We start from the raw sequence: 12,956 nt of genomic DNA on the forward strand, positions 1-12,956 counted from the left end.
TAGTCACTTTTTTACTGATTCACATTCTTTCCCACGTGTTTCAGAGATCATCAACTAACTTGCAAAATTGTTCCCAAAACCCTGAATTGTAATCACAGCAGACATACTAGCACAGTATTCAGCAATATCCATCTGTGATGTGTTTAAGCTACAATATTCTACACTGAGACTTGGTCCAAATTACATATGTACTGCCTATTGTATTAGCAAAATAAGATTTTGGTTACTAATAGATTTTTAAAACTGTTTTGCAAAAACACTAAGGCTGAGATCTGAATTTCATAAGCAGTGAAGCCCTTAAACAAGCTAGGAAGGACAAACACAATGACCTGAACTCTTATTTTGGCATAATGCAAGTCTCTGAACACAAAAAAGGCATACCTCCCGTACTCTCACCTTACTGCTGAAATATTTCCATGCTTATAGTTCAATACTTCCCAGATTAGAGAAGCTATGCCTTCTCTTTGAGGTCTCTTCATACCATTATTTATACCTCTCTGCTAAAAATACATCCTATTTCTAACACTTGCCTCAGTTCACAGACCTCTCGTATGTACTGCACATGGCCAATGTAAACAGCCACAGGCCTGTTCCACCAGCACACTGACTGCCTGTATTTGTTCAGTCCGTGGCTTTGATAATCACTGCAATACAATCTTCCGACCTTGTCTGGGGTTCAAGGTTATTTTACAATTGTTAACAGCACAGAGCATATAGAAACAGTAAAGATACTAGCGCATTACCAACACCATTGTGTCTGAAAATGTGTCTGAGGATCCAACACTTTTGTCCTGCTTTATTTTCATGTAATTTAGAAAGTGCTGCTCCACTGCCAGAAAAAAAAGCCTTATATTATATCCATGCTACATTTGTATTAGCAAGTTCTGACAACTCAGGTAAAACAATACTATTTAGAAACAGATGCTTAAATAATGAAACTCCACTTACAGAAGGACTCCTATTACTAATGCCCCAATAAAACATCAGTTTGCATTTTCAGAATACTGTCTCAGTTACTGCAGTGTTCTCTGCTTTTCACCTCAATTACTCCAACTGAATGTTACCAACAGGTAGCTTTGGAAAACTATGCTACTTCTGCATTTGTACAGGACCAAACACGATGTTCTGGTTCATGTACAGAGCTCCTACACAGCAAAACAAATTTTAACAGCTCTATTAACTCATTAGAAAGAGTGCAGAACTATTAGTTCAATAGTGCAGAGAAAACATAGCAGCAGATTTTAGAAAAAGGGAGGACTATCAGAAGGACTGTACAAGCGTAACTGGAACAAGCCTAAATTTTAATTCCTAAATTATTTAACTTTATTGAACTATGATAAAGGATTTCTATCTGTGGTTTCTTTTTTCCCAAGTATAAAAGTCTATTTGTGAACCATGCAGTTACAATGGTTGAAAGCAGCACTGTTTCCCCTTTCAAAGTGGAGCCAGCTAATCAGGAAGATAAAAGCAACTAACCACGAACAGTACTTGAAATTTTCAATGGAACTGCCACATTTATTGAGCACATTAATATAACTATGAGTGTGCGACCTCAGACTTTGCAGCAGAAAGGAACTGTGGACAACTCTTTTCTTTCTAAATTTCCCTGACTTTGTACATAACTCAGGTGGGACACTTGTTGTGGTGCTGCACTTCCAGGGTGTCAATGCCCTCTCAGTCAGCAGCGAGAGTGCAGCATCTCAACACAACACAGGCAATACCCATGGTTGCTGACTCCTTGTAGCATCCTAGAGACTCCCCTCTCCACCCTTTGTTCAATAATATTCCTGGATACGAAAAGCCTCTGCACGGCTTCTAAAAGCTAGAGGGTTCCACGACAGCTCTTATCACTATAATTTAGCTGTGGCCTGGTACACATCCAACAGTAATTACCATCTGTGTCATTAAAGGACAGTTGTCTAGGCTTTTGACCATTGCCCTGAGGAGACGCAATGCTTCTTCTTCTCCTCCTGTGCTGTCAAAACCACAAACAATTCAATTTAATTCTTCAACAAAAAACATCAATTCTGCAGCTTTTCTTAAGCAAAGTGCTAGCAAACTTCATGTGACAACACCAAAAAATAGTGCTGTGTGCTTAAAAAATACTCTATGTTGAATATCAAGGAAAGAAAACAACAAGAAATGATTAGGAAATACAGGATAAACTCCTGCAAGACATTAAAGCAAACTGCTTTAATTCAACATAGCTATATGCTTTCTATCTTATTACTCAGTATCTGTCTCGTTATTCAGTATTCAATGCCTTTTCAGTTGCAATTTAATCAAAAACTTTCATTACCCTTACATTTACATCAAGGCTTTTTATGACTGCTGAAACCAACTCAATTTGTGAATTAAAGATTAGGGGGAAAGTACAAGTTAATATAGAACAGAAAATCACCCTTGTGTTGCAGTTGCAATGCACTTCAATATTTAACCAAATTCAGCATCAGTTTGCATGTATTAATCTCTCACATTAATATAATATACTCCACTTCTAACGTGTTAGAGGTTCTTGCTTATTAAGATTTTTTGGCACCTTGAACCTCCACAGTCCTGGTTACAAAACATTCTATAATGCAGACCATAACACTTGTCCACTAAAAGAAGGTTATAATTAACATTTGATTGTGATAGCTCGAGTCACTTCTATATGCTTGTATCCAGTGGATGCTTAATTGGAAGATCTAAGCCATTCTAAGGTAATTTGAAAACTATCACATGTACAAGTAAGCTCATTTGCTACCACTGATGCTTGCAGAGCCACACAGATGATATGAAAAAAAGATGAAGAAAGTGGAAGGAGATAAACAATTTCCCTGCAACATTCCATGGTGACCTGAAGTGTTGCTTCAGCTCTGGGGGATTTCCTTACAGATCAATGGTATAAGAAACTAAATCTCGTTCAAAAAACACCCTCCATATGCTAAGCGTTTAAAGTGTTGTGTATTTGTATTTGCAACACACCTAAGTAAATGTACCAGATCCCTGCCATGAAGGAAGTGTCAGATTCTGACTAGTGTCTAAACCAAGCCAGAGATGGAGGGTACATGAATATTCTGATTTCCAGGTAGCTCCATAATTCCAACCACAATTTTTTAAAAAGTTATATGCATACCGAATGGCAACTCATGAAGAAGCACAAAATTCACATTGCAGAACTATGTGCTGAAACGCCTTTCCTACCTTTTATTCTCTCCACCACATGCACCCCATTTTCTCCACCTGGATATGTCCAGGAAGACTTTACTTGCATTTGGAAAATGCTGTTCATTTTGGAAAATGATGGTATTACCTTATCTAGTAAAACAGAAGTTCTATGAAAGAGAAAAATTACTAGCTGTGTGATGGTATCACATCTTTAGCAAGTCACACATCTGTATATGAAGTTTATGCAAAAAATGTCCTTCAGAAGGACAGGGAAAGATAGGTAGAATAGTAATAAAGATAAGAGTACTGAAAGAAGAAAGCAAACATTGACAAGCTGTTATTATAAGAGAGTTTCAAAACTATGCTTTGCATCTTGTTAAAATACAGTTTTGCACTGAGTGGCAAAGTCTTGCATTTGAATTAACGCACTGAGTGAACTGAAAATGGCTTTCCAGGAGAAAGTGCTTAGCAAGCACTGAAAAAGAGATGAAGAGAAGGGAATTAGGAACAGGTCTGAACCACAGGATGTAACTGTTCCTAGATGAACAGGGCAAGGAATTAAAGCAGCCTGTGGCTTGAGAAAAGTTCCAGAAGGAGGTACTTCCGTTCACATTAAGGAACATACCTATGCTCCCCCGTGAATTTATGGACGGAGAGTTGTTCCCAGCAGCCTATAGCAAATATCTCTCTCAACCTATACACCCAGGTGCTTCACATGGGATGAGGTGAACTTGTGTACGTGCTTTGAATTTATGAGCCCTGCTTTTCTTCAGCAAATATTTCACTCCCCACCTCTCATTTCAAGCAGATGCCTATATAGTACTGAATGTTACTACTGTGCTTGGACTCCTTGATAAGGAAGTACTGCTGGGCTTGTTTAAAGACAGCAGTGTAAAGAGGGGATGAAGTCAAGAAATACTTAATTCATAGGGTCAAAATAAGTGAACAGAACAACGTTGCCAGAAGAAAAGAGTGTACCAGAAAGGTCTTGGTCAGAAAAGCTACTGAGGAATTCTAACAGCTGTGAATAAGAAGTCATCTTTGACTAGACTGAAAAACTGTTCTGATTCAAACAGCCTGCCTGGAACTATAATGCAGAAGTCAATTTTTATTTCATATTTTTTGGGAAGATGATTAGGTATTTAAGGTACCTAGGAATGTGTGTGATGATTGAAATCTTTTGAAGAAATGACAACAACAAAGAACAGAGAGAAGTTTGCTTGTTTCTTGTCTTTTTGAAGCTGAGAAGATCCTGGAAATATTTTAGCCTGAAATCATGTAAATCTAATTAGTTTAGGCTAGGTCACTCCTATCTGAAAATCCTCTTAAAAAGTGTAATACTTATTTTCATAGAAGTCAGACCTTTCCTCCTAAAGTTTCCTCCATGAGTAAGAGTGCATCATCTAAATCGAAAAAAAAGAAGAAAAAAACCCCAAAACCAGCTCAACCTTGTTTCAGAATATATATGAATATGGGACATGCTTGGGCAACCTTCACTAACCCATAATGAAGTACAAGAAATATCTCCCAGAGCTGCCCCTAAGACAGACAGCTCATCTGCATCAAGAGTTTTCACTTAATGTATGCGTGCACCACAGTCCCACCTTACAAACCTTTACTGTCCCCTGTAAATCCTGCATAGAATTTATGGTATAGTATCATGACTCATCTTGTAGCTTTAAGATACAGCCCATGACTTTCAAAATTACCTACAGTCTTGCCTTTTTAAAACAATACTGCCGTGTGTACCATTAACTTGCAAAAAAATACACCCTACAGCAAAATAATGTCTCATAAAAAATACAATATTCAGGCCTACGAGTATGTCCTGGGTTCAGCAGTAGCAGTCATTTTTCTCCTTCTTAGAAGCTGGTGCAGTGCTGTGGTTTTGACTTTCGGCCTGGGAACAGGGCTGGTAACAGTTTTTAGTTACTGCTCAAACGTTTGGTCTGGCCAAGGACTTTGTGAGCCTCATGCTCTGCCCAGGGAGGAGAGATAGCCACGAGGAAGCAGAGACAGGACACCTGACCCAAACCGACCAAGGAAGTATTCCATACCACAGGACATCATGCCCAGGATGTAACTGAGAGTTACCCGGAAAGGCTGGGACACTGCGGAGTTGGACTAGGTATCGGTCGGTGCTTGGTTGGGCTGGGGAAGCGAGTTATCAGTCGGTGGGTGGTGAACTGTTGTATTCTCTTCCCTTGTTATTTCCTTTATCATTATTATTATTAGTGGTAGCAGTAGTGGTTTGTGTTATACCTTAGTTACTGGGCTGTTCTTATCTCAGCCTGTGAGAATTGTATTCTTTTCAATTCTCCTCTCCGTCCCTCCGGGAGTAGGGGGAGGGAGGAAGGGGGGGAGTGACTGAACAAGCCGCATGGCTGGGTTTAAACCATGGCAGTTCTTTTTGGTGCCCAGCGTGGGGCACGAAGGACTGAGATAACGACAAATCTGAGCGGATTAATAGTCACTTGTCACAATGCTGATTTATTGGCTGTCAAAGTTGTTTCTTCTGATCTCACAGTTTCAGTATGTAGTACCTTACTTAGAACCAGTATTTGCTGTGTTAGTGTTTATCAAGTGTGGGGCCTGGGCTAAGGTTCTTGTTTCACTGTACTTTCTGGCAATGACTTGTAATACGGACGGGCTCCGGCAGCAGGGCGGGATGGACGTGGCCGTGGACTTGTACCTGGGCGTCCCGCTGCTTTTCACCGTCCTGGCCCTTGTCCTCATCTCCGTCTTCGTGAGGCTGCGGGGAGCCGAGGGGGAGCAGTCCCGGGAGCCGGCGGCGGCCGAAGCGGCACTGGAGAGCAGCCCCAGGGACCAAGCAGTGATGGGAGCAGGACTGGAAGCCGGGAGAGTGCAGCTGCCGGTGGAAGAGGTCGGGGCGGTTGAGGAGTGGAAGGAGGTGGCGGAGGAGCAGAGCCCTGTGGAGGAACAGAGCCCTGCGGAGGAGCCAAGCCCCGCGACAGCCGAGAGCATCCCCCGGAAGCCGCCCGCTGAGCCCCGGGAAGATGCGGAGAGCAAGATACCATCTTTGGGAGCCTCAGCTGGGTCCAGCCTCAGGCACACGGGACAAGTGGAGGATGCAGGAGACCATGCAGCATTTCCCAGCAAGGCAGAGGAGGAAGATCTGGACTCGGAAAAAGAGAAGCTGGTGGTGGGAGAGCTGGCAAGCACAGCAGCTACGCCAGCCCCAGTGACAAGTACAGCAGCATCATTTGAGAGTTCTGAAGGTTTTGAATGGCCTTTGGGTACCCTTGGGACCTGCCTGCTGACTGTGATGGGATCACCATGTTGGCACACATACAGAATGTGTTTTACCCACAACCATTTTGTCTGATCTCGAAATTTAAGCAGAGTCATGTTTGGGTCTTGTCTGGGGTTAGACGACAATACGGGAGGACCAAGAGATTTTCCCCAGGGCTGGACAGCCATGAGTGGCAGGATGTGTGGGACAGTATGAGAGAGTATCTGGTCCACTGGGCCCCTCCAGTGCTTTGGAAGCATCAGAGATGGAAGGCAGCTGTACGGAGTCCCCAGTGACAAGTTGCAGTAACTGCTGAAGAGGAAGGTGAATTATTTTGAGTCTGATGGGCCCATGACACTTCAGGCCATCAGGGCAGAGATGCAACATAGAGATGGACTCATGATCGAGGGGTGGACTTAGCAATGGACACTATTGTCCAGGTTATTCATGAGTGTGAACACTGGACACAGCCTCTCCTGCTCTGAAAGACTGTTGCAAGATGTGGAACCTGACATCATGGACCAGATGGATTCAGCAGCTTTACAGGCACTGGTACATGCACTAAGAGTGCACTGAGATAAGAGTGATGGTAGATTGAAAATGTGGGATCTGAGCATGACATGAATGGTATGGAATAAGGGGTGGATACTGTCCTGGGTTCAGCAGTAGCAGTCATTTTTCTCCTTCTTAGTAGCTGGTGCAGTGCTGTGGTTTTGACTTTCGGCCTGGGAACAGGGCTGGTAACACCAATGTTTTTAGTTACTGCTCAAAATGTTTGGTATGGCCAAGGACTTTGTGAGCCTCATGCTCTGCCAGGGAGGAGGGATAGCCAGGAGGAAGCAGAGACAGGACACCTGACCCAAACTGACCAAAGAAATATTCCATACCACAGCATGTCATGCCCAGTTATCAGTCAGCGGGTGGGGAGGTGTTGTATTCTCTTCCCTTGTTATTTCCTTTACCATTATTAGTATTGGTGGTAGCAGTAGTGATTTGTGTTATACTTTAGTTACTAAACTGTTCTTATCTCAACCTGTGGGAGTTGCATTCTTTTTGATTCCCCCCTCCGTCCCTCTGGGAGTAGGGGGAGGGAGGAAGGGGAGGAGTGAGTGAACGAGCTGCATGGCTGGGTTTAAACCACGACAGAGGAATATTTTGCTACAGTGGAGTACAGAAGACATCATCCTGAACAAAAGCAGTGCCACCATGCTGGACCTTAAATGATTTAAAAGAGAGCAAAGGAGACACAAACCTCTGCCTTCTCTCTCTGGCAGAAGAGAAAAAATTTACTACCATCTCTGTACTAAAGCACTATCCCTACAGTCTTAACAATTAAATTTAATTCTATATTCGAGGTTTTTAAAAGCACTTATTTCATCATTTCTGTTCTACAGAATATACGACATTTGATTAGTATCTTTGTACATTAAGGTTACAAACACTGAGAAACAGTGATATGACTTTCTTTAGTGTGACACAGAGACAGCAATGAAGTAAGACTGACATACAGGTAAAGAGTGGATGCTGGGTTAATTAGTGATGAGATTCTACTTGTTATTTATGAAACCCAGAGAAACTGGCATGTATAATTTCACAAATATTTTAAATTGTATTTCTACCTTAGGTTACTGTACTTGTCTGAAAAAGTGCATTATATAGCTAAGTATTCATATCTTCTATTAAGGTCTGTATTTATCCTTACACAATTTAAAAACATTTCTAAGGTGATTTAAAATATTTTGCTCTTATATAGGTACTCACTGAAGAAGTTCTTAATTGTTACCTGTATATTCTGGTTTCAATTATGCCATTAAGCATTCTGCATTTATCAGTAATAGCCCTATTCAGCAAAGCCCTTCTTAGCACAGGTTCAACCTGAAACAACCCTTCTCTAGCTCCCAAAATTAGGAAAGTCACCTCAGTTTAACCTGTCTAAAAACTATTTATGATACTGAAAGACACATCTAATAAGAAGACTAAAGCACATTTTCTTGTAGAACACTTCTCATCTGAAAAAAACACAACAGATGGACGCTATAAAACTTTTGCATTAAAGAAAACAGATTTTGCAACTACAGTATGAGTGCTCCTACTCAAGACATGCTCATTTTCCCTCTTAGACCTAAAATGCACATATTCCAGTTTTACCATACATTTAGCCTTCATTAACTACAGAAAATCCACTGAATCTCATGCAAGTTTAATACCTGCTTCATGTATGCATAGCACATCGTCTCTGCAACCCTCTTTCCTTCATCATAGCAGGCTCTTGGACCTATTGGATTCACATGGCCCCAGTAATCCTCATTTTGAGGGTGAACTTCAGGATCTATGGGAAAAAGTAGAACACCTTAAATGACCTTATAGCAAAAAGATGACTATATATAATCTTCCAGTAGATCATCAGTGCCATATAATTCAACAGCTTCTCTCTGAACTATGTATTTAAAAAACAGTATGTTTCAACACCATCCTTTAAAGCATAGCCACTGGAAGCGAAAGTGACACTTAAAGAAGATGTGGCAAGCAAGATAACTGAATACAAGCAAACAACAGCCATCATCTGCTTTCCCCAAAAGAGTGTGTGAACAGATGATTAAATTCAACTCCCCTGCAAAACCAGACAATTTCAAGGACACAAATATGACTCTTATCTAATGTAATCCAGAAGAAATATTACAGGTTATGTAGGCAGCATTTTTTACTGTATTTGGAAAAAACTGTAAAGCATTTTCAAGTTTTATAAAACAAGAAACAAGGAAAGAAAAATGGAAAAAAAAAGAAGTACTGCATTTCTTAAAGAATAAAGCAATGTACCACAATGTACTTGCTATATTTCTTCTGGTTTATGCTAAGCATATGCTGCTTAGAGACATGATTACAGATGAATTTTGGCTGAGAGACACAGAGCAATGGTAAACGCAGAGAAGTTTTATGTGATTATAAAAGCATATAACATTCTTAACAGGGCCCCAAAAGGTGTTGTAATCTGGAAGCCACTTCAGTTTCTGTCTCCTTTCTGGCAAAGGCAGCTCTACGAAGCACTTGGAAACTCTCTATACAACATTGCTTTGAGAACTCCTGTGGAAACAGCTAACATATATTTTGACTCTATTTTCTGTCCTTCATTTCTCAGCAAAATTACTTTGCCCTTTTAGTCAGAGTATAATGTAAGTAGACTTGCCCTGCTACACTGGATTTATTGACACAATAAAGCCTGATAATGGAAATTTCCAGGTTTCCAATTCAGCAGACAGATTGCAGCAGAGCAACAAGATTCTAGAACTCAAGCTCTTTTTTTGCCTGTTGGTCCCCTGTTCCAGAATGGAGTTCGCACACAGAAGAGTCCTTGGGTATACCATTTTATTCTGTGGAGGCTGACTATAGATAATCAAAGGCAAAGAAGGCAGTAGGAATGCTGCACAGGCTCAAGCTGCTTATTTGGTTGGCTGCTCATCTTGGAGATCTCTTGCTTGGGTATTTGCTTTCAATCTTCTTGACTGAAGTTAATCCACCAAAAATACATTCCTTGAGGTATGTTCTCTGCCCTTCCCCACTTTCTCCTCACAAAGCTTTCTGCTTTGTTACGAAGATCAGTATTTTTTTGTTTGCTTGGATGCTGTTTAAAGACTAGACTCTTGCAACTACTGATGCTGAGCTGGTGGACTCTGCCTGCATACCTCCATTAATCTTGCAACACTGCTGTTATCAATTAGGCAAGAGTTCACAACAGCAGGAAGTTTCTCTAGTAGGCACATGGTCTGTTACACACCCCAAGGAAGTACTTCAGATTCTTCCTGCACCCAGCTAGCAGTTCTGTCAGTCATTTTCTCACTACTTCACTTTTTACTAACAGTAAAAGATGTAAAGATATGGTAGTATTGCTGAATATTACATTTTAAAAGACACTACAAGAGCCTGCATGCACAATCACTATTTTCTTGGCTTGGAGGTTATGTCCTTATCTCTTCACACACCAGAGTGATTGCTAAATCATAACAATACAGATCATAAATGAATGGAAAGAGAGATGCAGATTTGCTAATGAAATTCTCTTTCTTCACAGGTTTTAATTATGGCATCCTGATTTTAATTAAGAGTTCAACACTCAAAATCCCCCACAAGCCCTTTAGAAAAAACAAAGAAAGACATAGGAAAGTTATATACAACAGTCCAGGTCTACTTCCACCACTCTGACTAGAGATTTAATGCAAGTACTAATGTCTACATTTTAAACTATCAGAAGTACACCTGATAAAGAAATCAGGCTAAGACAGTGATGAAAATTCATCATTCTATCATCTGACAAATGGTTTATAAATACCCTTTCACACAGTCACATTTCAAGAGCTCTAAACACCCTTTTATCCTTCTTACCTCCATATACCTCTGATGTAGAGGCCAGCAGCAGCCGTGCTCCAACACGTTTAGCTAACCCTAAATTTTGGGCACCAGGGAAAGAACAACATAATTAGAACAAGTGTAGGAATTTTTCAGTCATGTTAACTGCTTTAGTGCAATTCTATTTTACGTATTTTTAAAAATAATTTAATTTATCTCACTAGATAAATCTATCTGTAAATCACATCCATAGCTCCCACTCCAAAGCTAGGAAACTTGAGAAACAGCAGAGCAGCTCCCAGAATGAGATGTGTTTACTTCTGGGACTAAGTTACAGTGAAGCAAGATCCAAGGACTTAATATATTACACCCTAAATAAAAGGCCAAGGAAGCATAAATCATTCCAGTTAGGAAATCAGGATCTTAAACCCACTACAATATATTATAATAACCAACACTTAAAGATACGCTACATAAAGAAAATGATAGAGAATAACACGTTACAGGACAAAAATCGATCATTTTCCCTTTCTTATGCCCCTTTAAACTGCCTGGATAATCCTACCCATTACTCAAGATTATTCTGCACTCCATTTCTGGCCTTCGAGTTGGCATGGCCAACCAAAGAAATCTCTCACTGTCATGGTTTAAACCCAGCCACGCAGCTCGTTTACTCACTCCCCCCCTTCCTCCTTCTTTCTTTCCTTCCCTCCCCGCCCCCCGCCCCCCGGCTCCCAGAGGGATGGGGAGGATAATCGAGAAAATGTAACTCCCACGGGCTGAGATAAGAACAGCCCAGTAACTAAGGTATAACACAAACCACTGCTGCTGCCACCAATGATAATATTGATAAGGGAAACAGCAAGGGAAGAGAATACGATACCACCCGCCGAAACGAGCCCCACCCAGAAGAGTGCCCATGCCCTTCCCAAAGGAAAGGGAACTCTCCCCGGGGTCTCCGGGATCGGTTGTGTCACCGCACTGGGCACCTCGCGGCGCCCGTCTCCGCCACTCCAGATTCGGGGATCTGAACCTGAGTCCCTTTCAATCGGCTGAGGGCAACGGAGGCCATCACCCGCCCTTTCGGAACGGCTATCACCTATCACTTAGGACCGACAGACCCATGTTCAACTGCTGTTCACATGGAACCCTGCTCCACTTCAGCCTTCAAAGCTCTTCTTTGAATATTTGCTACTAACACCAAGATCTGCACCTGCGGCTGCTCCACCCGGGCCCGCGCCCCAGGCTTCGAGGTGCACCGCAGCGGCCCTCCTACTCATCGTGGCCTAGTCCCCCGGCCCTCGCACTCTTGAACGTGGGGCCTCATGCCGCCGGCGACAGCTGGGTACTGGCCCGACGCTCCAGCGCCATCCATTTTCAGGGCTAGTTGATTCGGCAGGTGAGCTGTTACACACTCCTTAGCGGATTCCGACTTCCATGGCCACCGTCCTGCTCCTGGCTCAGAGCAGGCCACATCTGTGGCAGCAGCCTCCCCTGCGGTGCCTGCTCCTCTCCGGTCATCAGCATCAGTTCTGTTCTCCTTTACGACAGCTTCTCACTACCAGCCAACTGATAACTCGCCCCACACCACCCGACCGAGCACTGACCGATACCAAGTCCAACCCCGCAATGAACTCACCCTTCTGGGTAACTGCCAGTTACCTCCCTGGGCATGACGTGCTGTGGTATGGAATACCTCTTTGGCTAGTTTGGGTCAGGTGTCCTGTCTCTGCTTCCTCCCAGCTTCCCCTCCTCCCTGGCAGAGCATGAGGCTCACAAAGTCCTTGACCAGACCAAACATTTGGGCAACAACTAAGAACATCGGTGTTACCTGCTCTGTTCCCAGGCCAAAAGTCAAAACCACAGCACTGCACCAGATACTAAGGAGGAGAAAAAATGCCTGCTACTGCTGAACCCAGGACACTCACCTATGCTGTACAACTGTCTGGTACCTCAATAGCTTCTAACTCACTTAATTCTCTGAATTGTACTCAGTAGAGTACCACTCAAACTCAGCTGACCTAATGTCTAGGCATTTTTTTGCCTCATAACAACTCTTAAGATCACTGACAGCCAGTTCAAGTTTCAGGATATGCCAAATGGATCAAAGATAGGAGAAAAAGAGTCGTGAAGACCTGAGAAGTTCTTTTCATAGGCCGATCCCTAGCATTCAAACCAACAGACAAAGCTGAAAATGCTGCCTTGAATTTAT

At 42.2% G+C, this 12,956-nt stretch overlaps 2 protein-coding genes across 4 annotated transcripts in view; one reads left to right on the top strand and one right to left on the bottom strand.

Moving 5' to 3' along the window:
- UXS1 (UDP-glucuronate decarboxylase 1) overlaps nucleotides 1-12,956 on the bottom strand; it is a 65,975-nt gene that overhangs the window by 17,377 nt on the left and 35,642 nt on the right. For all 3 annotated transcript variants that reach the window (XM_065677803.1, XM_065677801.1, XM_065677804.1), the window contains 2 exons: nucleotides 10,781-10,840; nucleotides 8,611-8,732 (listed from right to left, as the gene is read on the bottom strand). In XM_065677803.1, coding sequence (XP_065533875.1) covers nucleotides 8,611-8,732; nucleotides 10,781-10,840 — 182 coding nt within the window. The remainder of the gene's footprint in view (nucleotides 1-8,610; nucleotides 8,733-10,780; nucleotides 10,841-12,956) is intronic.
- LOC136012625 (cytochrome c1-like) lies at nucleotides 5,819-7,833 on the top strand. Its single transcript, XM_065675716.1, has 2 exons — nucleotides 5,819-6,313; nucleotides 7,798-7,833. The coding sequence occupies exons 1-2, from the start codon at nucleotides 5,819-5,821 to the stop codon at nucleotides 7,831-7,833; spliced, it is 531 nt and encodes a 176-aa protein (XP_065531788.1).

Source organism: Lathamus discolor, chromosome 4 (assembly GCF_037157495.1).
Source record: "Lathamus discolor isolate bLatDis1 chromosome 4, bLatDis1.hap1, whole genome shotgun sequence".
Classification (NCBI taxonomy): domain Eukaryota; kingdom Metazoa; phylum Chordata; class Aves; order Psittaciformes; family Psittacidae; genus Lathamus; species Lathamus discolor.

Bases quoted from the DNA above. Each gene is read 5' to 3' on its own strand.
- LOC136012625 (XM_065675716.1), top strand. From the start codon at position 5,819: ATGGACGTGGCCGTGGACTTGTACCTGGGCGTCCCGCTGCTTTTCACC. The intron at 6,314-7,797 runs GTGGGAGAGCTG...TCTGTTCTACAG, and splicing joins CGGAAAAAGAGAAGCTGGTG to AATATACGACATTTGATTAG.